Raw genomic sequence first — 19,622 nt, 5'->3', positions numbered from 1 at the left:
AATGTTGAAGACAGGAACATGGGATATAGGTGAGGAGCTTGTTAGTCAAGGATTCGTTGTTATTATTGTTTCCTTTTCTTTCATTGATAGAATCTGCCTAATAATTGCATACTGTTATAATTCCCTTTTTAGCTNNTACAAATAAGAAATTACGTTAATTTGCCAGCCATGTAGGATGGTAATTGAGCATGCATTATTTATGAAAGGGAATACAATGAAAGAAGGCAAGCAGCGAGAAATTCTTGACATTTATATGATTTGACTGTTGAAAAACATAGATGAAAATGAACATAGACAAGCCATTTATGGAAGTTGGCATGTGGGGCGACAGCTTTTAAGTTGATGGTAGCCTGAATTCAATTGGTTCCCCAATGTTAATGGTTTGAAACTAGTGTAGAGAATTGGTATCAATATTATAGATCTAATCAAACAACAATAATATCGGGACATGCTTCAATTGGTCCCACTTTTCTTTGGCAATTGAAAAAGAAAGCAGATTGATAACTATAAAACATCAACTAACTTCTCATGAAGCACTCATGAAGCTTCTACCAGAATTCGAAACCACTCTTGAAGCACTCATGAAGCTTGTACCAGAGTTTGAAACCATTGCCCTGCCTTACTGAAACAATGTTTTTCTGGCAAACAACTAGGTCATATTACTTGCAATTGCAACAAGAAATGTTGTAACTATTGTAAGCAACATGGTCATATCATCAAAGAGTGGCCAACTATATGCACCTAGAAACTAGTGAAGGGCCTTCAATATTGGAGCTTAAACTATATCCAACAAATGATACTATCTGCTCTTTCTACCTTGGGTATTCAGGTATGTCCAATGTTGTTGCTTAGCTTTGGTTTGTTGATTAAAGAATCTCTAATCACATGACTGCTTCACTTGTCATAGTGGGTCAAATAAGTGTGAGAATAGGCATAGAAAGTTTGGTCATTCAAATTTTGCCTCTTTCTAATTACTCTTTCGATTCTTCTATTTACAAACTTGCCAAAAGCAAAACTATTCCTTTTCCATCTCTTGCACACCATATTGACAAATGATTTTATCTAATTCATAGTTATGTGTGGGATATATCACAAGTATCATCTAATCCAAAATATATATGCTATTTTAACAAAGATTGTCAAGACCCTTTTGATTAATAACAAACAAATACATTTTTAGAGGCATTAGACGAAGTATTGTCTAAAACTCACCAAGACAGAGTATTGCCTGTATTCAGACGAAGTATCTTGTAAGGTTCCCCATCAGACTTAGTGTAGTATGAGTTTGGGATTGAAAATTTATTGATGTGAACTCTATTTAATATTATTCTTCTGAGTGTCCTGTGTTATTTTTTAGGTAATAAATTATACTGCATAAGTCAAAAATATCTAACTAACTAGGTGAGATAAGTAGATTGTTTGTCTTATCAAAGAAACAAGTTGGTGAAATGCCATGACAATTAATGCATGATAATGATTTTCTTCATACTCACCAAACCTCAAACAAAAAGCCATCCAAAGTCCTTCACAAGTATATACAACATCTGATTATCTTTTATAACACCCTAAAATATACCTGAAGACATGGACTACTCACATTATTGATGGACATAAGAAAACAATTAAGCAAGCATTCTCCATGATTCAATTTGTAATACTCTTAGATACTTTCCTTGTGAGAATATCTAGACTGAGACATTTCATATTCCTCATATACAAACGTTGTTTTCAATCTTGACTTTCTTGTAATCTGGGGAAGTTTAAAAGGTTGAAAATGTTACTGGATAAATAATACTTTGGGTTTTTGCCTTGAAAAGCAAGTATAGAGAATACTTAAGCCCAGAAGTGGTTGTCTTTTAATACTACTTGCATTTTAGTGAGTTTTAGTGAAACTTGGTGGTGATACCAAGAACTGGACGTAGTCTCAATGGTTAAGATAAACCCATACAAAAATTTGTGTTTTTCTTCTATGCTTTGATCTCAGATTCCAAACTTTTTTTATTAAACTTGTTTTTCATCTTTGAAAAGTGTTTTACAACTGTAAAATTTTTTTACTGCACAACTCAACTACTGTTATTGTGGATTGTTTGAACAGACAAATAATTGTAACATTTATAGATGAATATAACAGCTGTTTCAAATGAATATATATTTTCAGGTCTAAATCGAATGTTTTTTGCATGTTCAAGAATTTTTTGCACATATTGACAAACTTTCTCGTGTATTAAATGTTAATGCACAAATTTTGGAGGAGAATATATTTCTCATGAGTTTCACGAATTACTGCAGCGGTGACGAATTATTTCCAAATACTCTTGTTCCTATATACCATAACAAGATGGTGGTGATGAACAAAAGAATCTACAATTACTTCATGTCACTTTCACACGTCTCCCTTCTCAGTTCTAGGTTAGAGCTTTGTCCACAAGTGTATGCTACTTGATCAACTTGTTCCATCTCAGGTTCTCCACTTTGATTTCCTTGTATTATCTTACAATGTGCCTTTATGGGTTTTGCTCTTACTAAAATATGTTTTCTCTGTTATGATGTCAATGTCCTAAGTTGCACATTACTAGGAATGTGACTTTCTTTGATAACCAATATTTTCTACTTGTCTTTCTTTTGATTACCCTAGTCCTGAGATGATCATATTCTATCTTTTCCTTATGTTAGCTCTGAACTTCAGCATCTAAGTATCTTTACCAAAGTTGTTCCACGTCCCTGTCATTGGTTTCTACCTTAGAAATTTATATTACTCAATTAGTCTCATCAACTTGAGGGGCTGTTAGTAGGGATCTGTCATTATTTTTACTTTTATATGATTAATAGAATCTGCCTAATAATTATGTATATTATTTGAATTCCTTTTTTAGCTCATACAAATAAGGAATTACATTAATTTGTTATAAAGGATTGTAATTGAGAATAAGAGCAAGCAGCTAGAAATTCTTGATAGAGCTTATACATACTTCTATTGCATGAGGATGAAAGCAGATATGAAGATGTGGGCCATGGGGCTACAATGTTGTCATTAAGGTCACAAATGAATCCAATCCCTGAAGTTCCATCAAATACTGCATTTGAAGGCAAACTCGGCAAAAGGCAGCCAGATTCTGCGTGAAAACAAAAAATAAAGATGATGGAGTGAATTTTAAATTTAATAAAAAATATCATATTTTTTATGAATGACAGGAGCAAGAAAAAAATAAAAATTTTGAAAAAGCAATTTATAAATAAAAAATTCATACCTTGCAATCCAACTGATTGATCCAAGGTAAAACCCGTCAATTGTTATCAGCATAACAAAACAAGTGTCAGTATCAAAACTTGCAGAAAGGGTAAAATAACAGTTTCTAAGCAATTGAAATATAACAATGCCAACCTTGAAGCGAAAAGTCCTTCAGGCTTATATGACAAAGACTATAAACATCCTTGGAGACGTTAGCATTCTGCAATTTTTTCCCAAGTGATGCAGCACATTTCAAGGCCTGCAGATTGGTTACAAAGCTCTGCTCTTGCAAATAGGACACATAACCTTTGATGGCTTTGCAGCAAGCTGTTTGGTTATGTATGAGATGGCCACATTCTTTCACAACACTTGAGACACTTGGAAAAACCAATGGGCATACTGAGTGATGTAATATAACAACATTGAACATTGTAAGATGTATGCTTTTACATTCCAATAAAATAGCCAAAAACTGTAATAATCAAATATAAGGAGACCGTTTTTGTTTTTCTCTCCATGCTCACCTTTGTTTAGGTTGCAATTTGAAAGTCCTCTAAAAACACTATTTGCAGTGGATGGATCAAGTTTACTAGCCAACCAACGTACAACAATATTCTTGCAATCATTGATCCTAGCTTTCGGCCCAGGCAGGCTATGGTTTCCATCTGAAGTAGACAAATCATTTAAGGCAATTTTTCTAGCAGCATAGTGTATGACATTTTGGCAAACTTGATCACAACACTCATTTACAGGATCAATTTTTCTACAAGCAGTCAGCAGTCTCGAAGTATCTACAACACTCTCAAATTCATCCACAGATACAACAGGACAAGAGGCCTCAGTGAGATTTGTTGGGTGGACTGAACATATTTCCTTTAGGTTCTCATTTGCTCCTTGACTGACAAGGACCTTCTGAACATCAGAGAGGCAGTGACTAGCATGAGTTGTGTTCAAAGCTAGCACCCCAGAGTATTTGCTCGACTGCCCTATGAGGGTCACCAACATGGCATCAAATTGAGGACAACATACAACATTTGCCAAATATGGAGCAAAGGATGTCCAGCAATCAGTAGCAGTTGTGGTCATTATATCTTGAGCAGCAGAGAAATTCAATGAACAAAGGCCTGGAAGCAAAAGGAATCCTTGGTCATCTTGGTAACCAAAAGGTTTGTAATTCAAAGGAGTTTAAGATAAGCATAAGCATTAAGGATGCACATGCAAAAAGGCATGTTCAAGAAAAATTGTAGAGTTACCCCTCAATATACACAACCAAATCCAGCAAAACAATGAAATATTTGATAACATTTCTGACACATAACTTTGTCATAAGAAACTAGCTGCTTTATTTTCCCAGACATGTTTCCTATGCAACCAATAATAGGTCTTCCATCAACATTGTCCATTGAAACCACCCTAAATAACGCCTCTTTTGCTGAATTATTTCTAGATATGATCATAAAAAGCTAATTTTTCAGGACTTTTAGACCAGCTTCCAATAAAATTTTACATTTTTTATCCTAAGATATGAATTATGATATGCAAATTGGTGGTCACTGTTGAACCCCACTCAAAACTTAACAACAACCTGATCTTCCCACATCACTGATCATCACCCACATGAAAACAACACATTGAACTCACCCATTACCATAACACTGCCCTGTATACCACTGAAGAGGACAAATTAACCACCATTTTACTTACAAGAACCATATATAGCAGCAATGCCGCAGAATCTTCACTTCATTACATTTGTACCTCATCTTCTACCCAGAAAAAATAGCACGAGTCTTGAGGTACAAACCCATATTGTTGCACCTTACCATAGCACTGAACTCATCCGTGTTACACTCTCACCACTGCTTCACTATAACTACACACCGCATACTTAATGTCTATTTTGCAATTTATCAGGTAATTTATTCTCTTTGACTGGAATATATGATACCATTTCTATCTATTTTGGGTCTTGGCCTCCCTTCCCTGCGATTAAAATCTTGGCCATGGCCCTGCTCCCCACTAGTCACCAATGCTATATACATTAATAAAAGAAAACATCTTACTAATTTCTAGGATTAGTTTCCCTATTTTTGATATCGCTTGGGCTTACCCTATTTCCTTATCTTATCATGTTGTATTTCCCTAATTAGTTTAGATTATGGTCAGTACCAATAGAAACTATTGGTATATGTTTTATCAGCATCTCATCAATACATTATAATCTGCAACACATCTCGGTTAATATTAATTTAGTGTTTCATTCTCCTTTATCCCACTTCCTCCCTTTATACCTAAAACCCCTTACTTTCGACAACCAACAACTACAATATGCCAAAGGGTAAATAGAATTTGTGTAAACGAGAACTGAGAAAACAAAAGAATCATAATCTAAGGTCTCACTGACAAATTTAAAAAGGAAAAACAAACCATACCTGATAACTTGGGCACAGAATTATTTGTGAAAGGTATCAATGGGGAAGGAGCTATAAGAGGAATAAAGGGTTGTGGCTGTGTACTTGGAGGGAAAGCAGGAGGCAACTCATCAACTTCAGTAGATATTGGAGAGCCTTGAGACTTGTTCACAACTGCAAACATTATCGGCAATTTTCAGTTTAAGAAATTCTCTTTCTACAAGAATACATTTCTAGAAGAAAATGAAATGCTCCTGCATTGCCTAAGGCCTCAAAATTAGTAAACACGCATTCATCAGTAAGATATCAGACACACTGGATTACTTATCAACTACATACAGAAACGTTACACATCATGTCAGCTTGGACAACATATTCAGCAGTCTGGTACCTCATTGGCCTTCTACAATGCACAAAGATCAGTCTCATAAAATTGTATCAAGCGTACCCCTTTTCATTATGGTTTATACCCAAAGTACACCACATCAACAATACACATTATTCTACTTGAGATGAAGCACAATTCCATAGCTTATTGCAAATTCAATATCATATCAACAGAAAATTCAGTGACCCAACTATCAAGATGCAAAATTGAAAAGCTTAGCGACAATTTAATCATTCAAGACTCAAATTCGCAATTAAGGATCGTGCATGTATCTGCAATAAATAAAACACACCTAGAAGAAAAACAAGAAGAAAGAGAGTAATTGGAAGAAAGAAAGTGGGAGAGAGCAAGCCCTTCATAGTTGCAGCTTGTCAGCAACCAAGGCAAACAACAATCCCAAAGTGAACATTAAGAAGGTTGCTCCCAAAGTGCACAAAAAACTTCAATGCAAAGAGAGAGAAGTGAAGAGAATGATGCAAGAAAGAAACCCCTTTTTCGTTGTTTTCACTGATTCAGTCACTCACACAATGAAGTCGAGAAAGGAGAGAGAAAGAGATGATGGCATTGCCACTTGCAGATGCCAGGCATGTGTATCAGGGATGATCACGTGAGGAGCACGTGATGGATTGAATGCCATGTGAAGAGGTAGCTTGGTTAGTTAATCCCATGTTACCTGCTGTCCCAGCACCCATCTACAAGCAATTTCAACCGTCCGATGCCGGTAAGACCAATCATGCACCGTTCGATTCAAGCAACATACCCTATCCAATTAACATGTCTTTCTATTCAGTGCAAGTAATCATAAATAACAAATTAAATAGTAATATTTTTTATTATCAATACATTGTCGATAACATTATTTTGCATTACAATATTACGATTTCGGCTATTTTGATTTTAAAATAATATTTTAGTAAGCATGCTTACTTGTCTTTAAATTCTTGATTAATGAATCATTATTATGTTAATTAAAATAGAAAAATTATTTTATGCAAAATTTTAAATTCGAACCTTATAAATAAAAAAGATTGAATATATAGGATTTGATCAAATGTGTAAGTTAAATCTTTAGGCAATAGTCATATGAATATTTGATATTTAAAATAGTTATTGTAAAATGTAAGTACTTTTATCGCACAGATTTATAAATAAACAATTATGTAAAAAAATTTGCAAGTATTATTTGATCATGGAAATAAGACAGAGACCTGTTAATTTGAAGTACATTAATAAAATAAATGAAGAAATTTTAATTTTAATAAATATATAGCTATATAATGTTTTAAAAGAGTCATATTTAATGCATTAACTTATATTGAATTTATAGTAAGAGAAAACTTATTTAAATGAATAACTATATATTATTTTAAAAATAAAAATACACATGTGGATTTGATTAGTTATATACAGAATCATTGACTAGATAATACTTAAAATTGCCTTATTTATAACCTTTATGAAAAAAGTGAAAAAAAAAACTAAATAATGGCCTTTTTAGTTGGAGAATAATTCAAAGTAAAGCGAAATATTTCCCATCAATATTCATTAAGTCACTCTTAAGATTTTAGCTTAATTATATTGAGTTCAATTCGAGTTTGGGTTATGGGTTGGTTGCATCGGATGGAAGTAAAGAATAAACGTATTAATTCTATTTCTTCTTATCCATCCAATCGAAATCTTATCTTTTAGTGGTGATTTACCTAATCCTTTCAAAATGAGATAAAGATGGAAGCAGAAGAAAAAAAAAAACCCAATTGGAAGATCTTTGGTGTTGAAGGTTACTTCCTCTTCATCTTCTTAATTAGGATGAGTGCTAAATGATCTACTTTTACTTTATTTAGTACTTAGGACAAAGGGCTAAAGCTCATTATGAAAGAAGATGAAAGTCATTTTTGATTTTCATCTTACAAAACAAATCAATTAAATATCGCTTAACTAGAGGTTGAACAAAAACGCAATGACAAACAACGAGCTTTCTTTTCAGATGTGGACATATGTAACAATCTCACAAGGAATTAAGAGAAGTTGGTGTTAAAAGATTAATAATAATTCATTCTAACTAGTAGCTACTTATTATATACAAAAAGAGTGTAGATTTCAGTTCAGTCTAGGATCTCTCTATCGGATATCATTCACTTTATTACCTGCTTTAATAGTAAGAAGTAAATCAAGGACTTGCCATGGATATGAGTAAAATGAAGGCACAAACTATTGCAGTACAAAAATTCCTAGAATTATCGACAAAATTTTATTGGTTGAAAAAAATTGTCTTTGATATACATTTCCATCACATGGTACTTTCCTCCCAATACTATAACTTCTACTTACATTTATACTTTATGGCTTGCAGGTTTGTGACACTTTGATCAAAGTCTGCTTCATGATGAACACGTTGCTTGAACTTGAATAGTATTTATTATTAGTTTTCTTTTACATTTAGTCTTCCATTACATTCTGTTTTCTAATTTATAAGTAGAATTTAAATGTTTTTCCTTTGTACTGATGTGTAAGAACTTATAATGTTGTGGTGGTAATATATCATATGTAAACGACTATAAACATATTATGCAATAACATTTGATATCTACTTTTCAGTTGTCTCTCTTTAGTAGAAATATCAATGGTTGTTTGAACTTGATGTCGTAAAAAATTTCATTATGTTGGTATTTTCTATCAATGTTTCTTTCTTCTAATGATAATTATAAATACTACATTTGACATATGTGAGTTGGTATTTTCTAGAAATTGTTATTGGTTGCAAAGAAAAAATCACCTTAAAATTGTTCATAAGATCATGAAATTATATACAAAGTTACATATTGATTTATCCGTAGATAATTATACAGATTTATCCATAGGTGATTGCATGCGAATTTATTCGTTGGTGATCACATACGGATTTTTCTGTCGGTGATCACATACGAATTTATTTGTCGGTAATTACATACGAATATCTTCGTCAATAATCACATATGGATTTATCCGTCGATAATCACATATAAATTTATCTGTAGGTAATTATATACAGATTTTACTTACGAATTTTTATTTGTAATTACTTATAAAGTTTTTTGTGTGTAATCTTACCTACGATCATTTTATTTATGAATTTTTATTTATAGGTAATTCATAGATAACACTATATTATATACGGATATTTAGATTTATCTATAACTTTCTTAATATAAACAGAGTAAGAAATAATGACAAAATAGAATATCATAAACAAACTAACAAACAACAACACTTCTCTATATATATTATATGACTATCATAATAAAGATGTGTACAAATCCCTAATTTTAGAAGAGGAGTTTTACAGGAAATAAAATTTAAGCTATATTGCTAATCAGCAAACAAACATTCTCGATTGAAGCATTAAAGAGTTTACAATGCAATTGTGAGTACTCTCAAACATATTCATCAAAAAAATAAATCAAGCAAGAGCGCGATACTAAGATTAAAGTTTGAACTCACTTTCAAGATAATTTCCACCCTTCATGCCATAAACCACAATTGACATGCATACAAACTAATAAAAATATAAAACAAAAGAATAATAATATTAGTTAAAATAATACATTATTGTAGAAATAATAAATACAAAATTAGTTGTGATCAAATGTTAATTCTCTTATTAAAATTATTGCAGTAATATAAATTCAGACCTTGGGAAAGATGAAACAATAATCTATAAATGAAGGCACAAGGGTCCAACATTAATTTGTGGGATATATATGAAATTAATTAGGTTTGAGTTATATCCCATGTGAAGAGATATGTTACTATTTATATACGTAAAAGAGCCTTAAAAAGATGAACAACTGAAATACTAAATGGGACCAAATACAGTGATTCAACAATAAATATATGCATGTCTTCTGCTATAACCATGCTCACGTTACATTTCTTTACCTTATCCACGCACATAAATTTATTTATGCATGCCCACATTCATTGTAGCTAGATAAACTCTCTCTTCAAATTTCTTTATCTTAGGGTCAAACTTTTCTTAGTAGGACTTATATTTCTTTAATTAACTTTTTAATCCTCAATAAATTTACATATTTTTTTTAGTTTGTTCTATACGTCAAATTTTTATATTATGTCATCATCTTGCTTTACCTTTTATATTTATGTATTAATAAATACAAGATTTTATAATTAATATAAATAATATTTTCGTTGATATATAGAACTATAAGTAACTTTTATTATTTATAATAAAACTATATTAGATAATAAAGGACTGTCAAAACTTAAAGATAATCAAACTTGACCGTAACTCAAAAACAATAGATTTTCTTCATCAGTTTTTGGTCTCTAATTGACTTTGTGATGGGTGGAATTGAAATATGTAAGGAATGGAAACATGGTTCAGGTCAACTTTTCTGTGGGGGACAACAGAATTAAATTGCAAGCAAACATATTTATATTTCATGTTTTTTTGTGCTGCTGCTGCTGCAACTTACTATGTCCATTTTTTCTTCTAAAATCATTATCATTCAATTTCTACGACAAACAACCTTAATCACTTTCTCTACGTAATTATGTTCATTAGAATTATAATGATTCTAAACTATTTTTACATATTTTTGTCAATTAATAATTTTATAAAATTAATTTGTAGGATAAAAATTTCATGTTTTTATATAATATAAATTTATTTTATTTCTAGTTAAAGTAAAAATTGAATTTCATACTCCTCTCGTAGAATGCGGAGTCTATAATAAAAAAAAAAAACTCTTAAGTATGAAGAGGAAAATAAAAGAAGAGTAGGAATATTCTGGTCTTATATTATAGATATAAAAAATGAAAGTGATGAAATTAAGGGAGTAGAGAGAGGTTCTAAAGTAGCAGTTGAAGATTAGCGCGTTTTGAGCAGTGATATAAGGGCATAAACGTCGATTATTATTAACACTTATTTATAATTATGCACTAATTCACGAAATCTTAAGTTCTATTGGGTAAGGAAAAAAAATTTTTTTTAACAATTTTTTTTTTACAATTTTTTGACAACACATACGTACAAATTTATGATTGGTCCGTTTCAAATATCTTTTTAAACATAAATTTAAACAGACCAATAAAATAATAACACATGTCCTGTTGCCAAAAAATTATTAAAAAAATTTGTCAAAATATTATTATCCTTAGAAACAGCCTAATAAAATGATCCAATTATCGTTATAGCAGCACTGTAGAGCGTTTAGCTTTCGTCTTTCTTCTTAGAGGAAAACAAAATTTACTAAAAATATTTTAAATACGATTTTTAAAATAATTAAACTTCATGCTTTTAATTTCTAAATTTTAAAATGGATCTCTAGTTTTGATATTTTAAATTTAAATTATATTTTAATGTTTCATTTTTTTTAAATGCGTTTTTAGTTCATAAATATTAAATTTACGATTTTATAAAACCGATTTTGGGTCAAAACTATATTTTTCTAAATAGAAGAATAAAGTAATATTTTTAATTAGAAAATCCAAACGGGATTTATGTTAGATGCATTGTTAAACCAAATAATTATTGTAAACTGTTGTTAACTTTATCAAAGGTGGCAATCTTTTATTGCCTCTAACAAACTATGATTATTATTTGTTGCATAATAGATATAAAATAATCTTGTTGGACAATAAATTTGTCATAAAGAACTAGTGAAGAAATGTGTTATTTTTTTACGACAACAAAAAGTAATAAAATTATTATTATTATTATTATTACTATAATTATAAAATTAAATATAAATAAATTTATATAGTTTTATTGTAAGTAGTTTTTATTCATTTTATAAGTAGTTTTATAATTAAAAAATATATGTAACAAAAGTGTAAAATTTTAAAAAGTTGTTACTTAAAATATAACATTAATAAAATAGTTATTTTTATTTAAAAAACTTTATTTAAAGCATAAAATTGAAAAAATAATGTGGACACAACAAAAAATGGAATATCCTCTATAAATTGGTATAAATTTTTAAAAAATTATTTAAAAGTTAAATTTGAAAAACAAATGTGAACACCAAAATAAAAAATCTTCTTTATACATAGGTATGGATAAAATCAATAAAAAAAATCACATATCCAATTTAAAATTAATATAATTATGTATAGAAACTCCTCAAATAAAATATATAGAATTAAATATGCATTTGTTACATTTGAAATTAACTATTTGAACTTCTTACCTTAAGCGTTTTTATACCTAATATTAATAAACATGCATATTATCATATACTTATAACAATGGAAATAAATTTATCAATAAACTTTATTGATATATTTTAGAATTTAAATTATTGATAATTTTTATTAGTAATGAATCGATCACTTATGTTGATCAATAAATTAGAATTTCAATTATCAATGGATATTTTTATAGATAACATATTCAAAACTCCATTTTGCCAATGAATATCATAAAAAATTATAACATTTAGAGATTTGAAATTTGTAGTTATTAGAGTTAGTGAAGGTGGAGAGAAAGAGGAGAAAGAGTTGAAAGAAGAGAATGAGTCTAACGGAAGAACAATTGACACGACATTAATGATAACAATGATGAAAACAGGAGAAGGAGAAAAGGAGAAGAAAATAGACAAAAAAAAAACATGAAAAAAAAAACAATCATAATCTTTATTGATAAATTTTATAGAGCCAAAATTTATTTGTAACTATCGATAAATATATGTTAACAAATTTTTTATCATCAATAATTTTTTTTGAGATCACTTTATTAGCAAATTTCTTATTGTAAGTAATTTATTGATAAAATTGAATTATTAACAATTTTTTACTATGACCAATAGATTATGTGTGTTAGTAATAATCCTATAAAAACTAGCTTGTTATTATAGATATTTTAAAATAATACAATAACAAAAATAAATCAAATATTCACAAAATATTAATCAATAAATATCTTTTTAGACATTTCAAATTTGAACATGGAAATACCTATTTAATTAACGCACTTAAAGTGTATATATATATATATATATATATATATATATATATATATATATATATATATATATATATATGTAACTGAAATGATACCAAAAGCTCGTTTTTTTTTTTATTCAAACAAGAGTTATATATGCTTAATGAAGGTGATAGACGCGTCTCCACCATTAAAATATTGATTTATTTGGTATGAAAGAAATGAAAAAGCTTGCACAGACAATTCATAGTGATGATGAAAACAAGCAAGAGAATCTCCATCACACGGCGCAACAAACGGATACCCCATGTGCTTTCTCTCTATTTATACCTCACTTTCATACCTTATCTTCCCATATTTTCTTCTTCAATACTATACATCATTGACATGGGAAACTGTTTGAGGAAAAACAAGATATCAGCACAGAATAATGACAAGTGTGATGCCTCAGTGGTTGACAAGGTTGAGAAGGTAAAGGTAGTTCGAATACTGTCCAAATTGGAAGCAGCAGAGATGGAAGAAAGGATGATGAAGAAGAAGGTGAAAAATGGTGGCAGTTGTAAAAGTGGGGGTGTGATGAGGATTAGCGTGGTGATGAGTCAACAAGAGTTGAAGAGGATGTTGAGGTGCAAGGATGAAGCTCAGCAGCAGAGTTCAATGGAGCAATTTCTGCATGCTGTGAAGTTGAGAGGAAGAAGAATTTCAGAAGTTGGTGCTGATTCTGATCATCACAGAATCAGTTCTTGGAAGCCATCTTTAGACACTATTCCAGAGGATTGCTTCATCAATTCAAACTCAACAATATGTAAACAATGACACACTTTTTTCTTATATTTGATGTATTCAACATCAATCATGTGTACGTAGTTCCAATGTTACTTAGAGAATACAAATATTCAGTTTATAAGCTTCTGAATTTTGATGCCTTTGTTCATCAAAACGATGGGGACACTAAGAAATATGAACTCTATTATATCCTAACATTTTCTATTTTTTAGATTTTTTTTTATACATATTACTATTATAATTTTTTGTTCGAAATTAAAAACCTAAAGACTATAGGTAAAGATATTTTGTCATATTAATTACAAGTAAAATTGAGTAGTTGATAATTTAATAATAATTAACCAAAAGTACTTGACAGTAAGTATTAAAATAATTTTTTTATTAAAATTTGAAGTAAGGAAAATTCAATAGGTTAGTGTTTAAAGTAAGGAAAATTAGGTCTTCCTCTTAGGTTCAATAACAGAAAAGCTGTTAGTGAACCTACAATTGAGAATAATTAAAAAATAAACATCAATTAAGATTCCCTGCTTGTTATATATATATATATATATATATATATATATATATNATATATATATATATATATATATATATATATATATATATATATATATATATATATATATATATATATATATATATATATCGTTTTTTTTCTTGTTTTCTCTTACCTTAACTTCTTTTTCCTCTCTCTCTCAAGATATTAAATGATACAAAATATTCATTAATTTGATAATTCTTCTCATTTTAAGATAAGGTGACAAAGCCATGTGTTAATTTTCCTTTATGTAATTCTAAAAAAATTATCAATCAACTCATTTTTATTTGCACTTGCTTAAAAAAAAATGTTAGCTATATATAATCAGAAATGGTAAAAGAATTCATTCTAGGACATCGTTTGAATCCATTCTAATTTTAATACAAATATTTTACATTAATTGAATATAAGTATAAATATAAATAATACTCAATTGTTTACTTAACGATGAAGTTCTTATGGGTTAGGCTACCGAAAAGCAAATGCATTTGTTTTTCGGTAGCTTAATCCATAAGAATTTCATGGTTAAACGTGCTTAGCCTGGAGTAATTTAGGGATGGGTGACCTTCTGGGAAGTTTTCCTGGAAAATGTGCGAGTGAGGACAAAGCACATTGGAAAGCCTCATGTTGATCTTGAGGGCAGTCAATATTCCCTATAAGTTGTTGGGGCGTTACAAATGGTATCAGAGCCTAGCCTCTCCCAGTACGATGTGGTTCGAGGACGAAGCAAGCGGAAGCTGGTGGGCATGTGACACCCGGGCACTGACGAGGGCGGGGAGTGATCGCCGGTGCAAGAGGCACGGACAAGGAGCGACTCCTGGCAGGCTTCCAGTGGAAGGGGCACATGGACGAATCGAGCATACACCGGAATAAGAGGGATCTAGAGACTGTATAGGTATGGGACTATACAGTTGAAGGATAGCTTAAAGGAATTAATTTGGCTACTCATATCAACAAATGCATTTGCTTTTTGGTAGCCTAACCCATAAGAATTTCATGGTTAAGCGTGCTTAGCCTGTAGTAATTTAGGGATGGGTGACCTTCTGCGAAGTTTTTCCGGAAAATGTGCGAGTAAGGACAAAACACATTCGAGGATGGAAAATGCATAAATTTATCATATTTCCATTTTAAACTATTACAATATATTTGATTTAGGCTTAATAACTTACTTGGTCCTTATGTTAAATGGTGTAAGCCAATGATCAAACGGTGTGAGTGAATATTTGAGGGTTCCAATATTTTATTAGTGTTGTTGAGAATAATGTAAACCAATGATCGGACGGTGTGAGTGAATATTTGAGAGTTCCAATGACTGAATGGTGTGAGTGTTGTTGACAATTCATTCAATTTCTCTTCTCTACCTATCTAATAACTCTGGAGGTAGAGGTTGTGGAGGAAGGAGAGAGAAAAAAAAGTATTTAATAAAGATATAGAAAAGAGAGAAAAAGTTGGAATATTAGAAGAAAGGCTAGATCCAGATATCAATGATGACAGGATCCCAATATGAATCCCTTGCACCAAGCTGGCTCCAATACACATGCTTCTTCCCATGCTAATGGTCTTGGATTTTCTTATAGACATCCAACAACAACAAGAACACATGGTAGTGCATACACAAAATATCAAACAAGAAATTTCATATACTTTAAATATTAGTTAATACTCTCAGTCAACTTTACACTACCATATCAAACTGCATGTTTATAATGTTTAATACATTTAAGACTAATTGTGTATTAAGATAACATTTTACCATTCAATAATTTGATTTGTTGATTCGTATTTAATAGAGTTATTAGGTAAACTGGTATATCTTTTTTTAATAGATGCGTCCAATATCTTGATCATTTATGCTTTGTTCTTTTGGTAGGATTTGGGGGAGATGATTTGAGTGGATTTGAGTAGATTTGAGGGTAATTTTTTTTGTTGTTTTTTTGAGTGGATTTGTGGGTAATTGAGAATAGATTTGAGGGTAAAGTTTGTGAGAATTAGTGTAAGATTTGATTGATGTGATAGATTTAAAAAATTAGTTTAATGGATATAAATTAAAGATTACCAAAATACCCCTAGTTATTAAAATAATATAAAATGATAAAAAATTAATAAATAATTAAAATTATATATTTTAAAAATGAAATAATATATTTTAAAAATGATAAAATAATTAATAAAAATTTTAAAGTTAAGTTTAATATTTATATTATTACTATTATTATTATTATTATTATTTATATTATTATTATTATAAAAATATGAAAGTTAATTATAAAGGTTAAAAATGAAAATTCCCACCATTCCTTCCAAATCTTCGCACTGCACCAGAGATGAAATAAAGTAACTATCCGCACAAATCCTCTCATTTCAATCCTCAGAAATCTCTACAAGCGAACAAAAACATTTTCTTTATCCGTCCTTGCCAATCTTCATGAACAGGAGAATCTGTTCAAAAGAACAGACCCTTAAGAATGGTGCACCCCATCCAAAGAAAATGATATTCCCATAAAGTAAAATAGGTAAGATTTGACAATCCCGGTTGATACCATTCAGAGAAATTCCTTTCTACTAATCACTACATTCATTGAAATTCCTTTCTACTAATCACTACATTCATTGAACATCTTCATGCTTCACTTTGTAAACTATCCATATACCACCACCCCTTCACAATCTTACCAGATAGGTAATATTCCTTAATCTCCTATATGCCTTAATTAAGTCAATTACACAACGAATGATTTGGTGGTAAAAATGAAAGGGAGAGAGTGATAATAAGTAATAGATTCAAGTCCCTCCACTAACATAATAACAACTACTAAAGGGAACTGGAGAGGAGAGAGGATACAGTTTTTCTCAAACCTTGTTTTTTTAGTTTTTAGGTTTCATCTAATTTTTGTTTCCTCTAATTTTGGAGTGATTCGCTTGGAGAGGGGAGATGATTTAAAAAAATTTAAGTTTACTGAAAAAAATAATTTTATTTAAGTTTGAAATCCAAAATTATAAAGTATGAAAATAAATAAATTTTTAAAATATCTCTCTTTCCCTTGTAAACCAAAGAAAAAGTGGACAACCTAGTATCTCCTCTCCCTTCCATTAAAGTGTCTGAACCAAACAAATGTCTTTTCACATACGCATACTACGAGAATAAAGTTTTATTATAGTACAGTTAGGGAGTTTGTTATTGTTAGTGTCCAATTTATATTATAAGTAATAGCACCATGCACACTTATCAATTCAATGGTTTACTCCTGAATATGCTCTCTATTTGGCTTAAGCCTATATGATAAACTTCTCACAGCTAACATTAATACAACCGTGAAATAAGCATCATGACATTTGCAGGCTGAATTGACATCCTTGCTGGTTAAAAAGATGTTTCTGGTGACTTAGATATTGTTCTCAATGGTGCTTCTACTTTCCGCTCGGCTTCTTGTGAAGTTGGTTTAGACAAGATCATTTTTTTTTCTTCTTCTGAGGTGTCGCTGCCATCCCCAGTCACTGTGATCCATGGCCGCACCCACCAGCATCTCCATTGACGCCACCACCATCAACCACCACCGAGAACTGGGAATGGCGACAAACAGAACCCAAAATGCGAATCAAAAACCCAAATCTCAATTCAAAAACCTACCCCCAAATGCAAGATCAAATTACAAGCACAGAGAAACCCAAATTAAAACCCTAGCCCAAATCATGGAATAAAAAATCTGTAGAGAGGATTCAAGAAACCTAAATCAAAACTTTTGTCGCGATGTCACCAGAAGATCAATCTCGTCATTACAACACTCACTGCGAAATGAGAAGGGAGGACGCGTCGTTGTCACGTCATCGTAGCGTCAGCGCAACACCGTTGCCGTCGGAGCTCGCCTCCCTCCCACAAAACCCAGCCACAAGGAAAAAGAAAGGAGAAATTTTTCCCTACATCACGAGCTGAACCAGAAGGAATAGGAAGAAGAAAGTCCTCCCCTAAGTGAGAAACTTGCAGTAGACCAACCAAAAGATAAATGGTCCCAGCTAAAAGATGAATGGTCCCAGCTGGGTCCCATAATGAAAAAGAAACTCAAAGAAGGAAAGAATAAATTCTGGGGTCCTGTGAAAGTGATTAAAAACATACATCAACATGCCATGTCAATTGAAAACATACATCATCATGTTACATCAACCTTCCATTAACACTGTTACATCCAATTTAACGGTTAAGATCTAATTATTATAATTTTAAAAAATAGGAACCCAATGAATAAGTAATTTTTAGGATACTCTGAAAGTGATTAAAAACATACATTAACATGCCACGTCAAACATGTCATGTCAATTGAAAACACGTCATCATGTCACATCAATCTTTCATTAACAAAGTTAAATCCAATTTAACTGTAAAGATCTAATTATTATAATTTTTAAAAAATAAAAAACCCAATTAAAACATTAAATAAGTAAAGGACTTATTCAAAATTCTAAACAAAAACAAAAATCCACCAAAACATTAAACCTAAAATATAAGAAAAAGAGGTCAAGGGAAGAAAAACCCCAAGAAATAGGCATGATATAAAATACGTGTGAAATTGAAGGTTCACCCAAATTTTGAAGAACAAGTTCAAATTTTATTGTAATGACTAGCTCAAAATAAACTGATATTAAGTATCTTTCTACCATCAAGTTAAATCCAAATTATTCGTCTGCCTTTCTGTCTGTCTCTCTCTAACAGTTTCAAATTTGAAATTCATATTTGTTATTATTCAGAGAAATTTCAAACACAACAAGTTCTAATAAGTGCAATTTTGAGACATAAAAAAACTAGTTATAACTTTACTCTCACACCATATTTCAAAATTTGCCAAACATCCCAGACAGTTTCATTGGTAACCAGGACAAGTTAGTTAATAACTAGCTTTATGGCATACTACTATTGCACGACTAGAACCAACTGGTCTAGTAACAACTTCAGAACGTTTCAGCTACTAAGAACGAAGAAAAAAGGGGGCAAAATTATTAGATTTAATCAGATTAGTCATATCAAAGTTGCATCAACAACGACAGCTTCCCTCTTCCATCGCCCTAGAGGGAGCAAAAATGAGATATACAAATGTAACTTCACACAAGCAATATCAAGTTAAAAGTACACGAAACATATATCAATCCATCAAGGATGGTTAGAATTTCAAATCTCATTATCAGTGACGGAAAAGACTCATACCAACGAATTGATCGCCTTAGAATCACAGCCAATCTTATTTGTGTTAAGGTGGAGGGCACGAGAGAAAACAGAGAGAGAGAATGTAACAGAGAAGCAGGAGAGTGAAATACTGAATGAAAACGTATATTGAAAACTT

The 19,622-nt window shown here is 30.8% G+C and overlaps 2 protein-coding genes across 7 annotated transcripts in view; one reads left to right on the top strand and one right to left on the bottom strand.

Annotated features, from left to right (window-relative positions):
- LOC106756607 (uncharacterized GPI-anchored protein At1g61900) overlaps positions 1-6,650 on the bottom strand; it is a 7,639-nt gene extending 989 nt beyond the window's left edge. Inside the window, exons 1-7 of one of the 6 annotated variants that reach the window (XM_022778586.1) lie at positions 6,321-6,546; positions 5,662-5,814; positions 3,754-4,353; positions 3,383-3,628; positions 3,249-3,260; positions 2,970-3,113; positions 7-1,341 (exon numbers count right to left, since the gene is read on the bottom strand). In XM_022778586.1, the coding sequence (XP_022634307.1) occupies positions 1,325-1,341; positions 2,970-3,113; positions 3,249-3,260; positions 3,383-3,628; positions 3,754-4,353; positions 5,662-5,814; positions 6,321-6,387 (1,239 nt within the window). In that variant the 5' untranslated portion in view covers positions 6,388-6,546 and the 3' untranslated portion in view covers positions 7-1,324. The other 5 variants (XM_022778584.1, XM_022778585.1, XM_014639100.2 and 2 more) reach the window with 5 other exon arrangements.
- Positions 6,651-13,319: 6,669 nt separating this feature from the next.
- On the top strand, positions 13,320-13,949 carry LOC106755983. The gene has a single exon (XM_014638221.2). It carries the CDS (start codon positions 13,356-13,358, stop codon positions 13,782-13,784), a length of 429 nt encoding a protein of 142 aa, XP_014493707.1. The 5' UTR covers positions 13,320-13,355; the 3' UTR covers positions 13,785-13,949.
- Positions 13,950-19,622: the final 5,673 nt, after the last annotated feature.

The sequence above is a fragment of the Vigna radiata genome, chromosome 2 (assembly GCF_000741045.1).
Source record: "Vigna radiata var. radiata cultivar VC1973A chromosome 2, Vradiata_ver6, whole genome shotgun sequence".
NCBI lineage: Eukaryota > Viridiplantae > Streptophyta > Magnoliopsida > Fabales > Fabaceae > Vigna > Vigna radiata.
The sequence above is the reverse complement of the archived record's forward strand: the minus strand, read 5'-3'. Positions and strand labels throughout refer to the sequence as shown.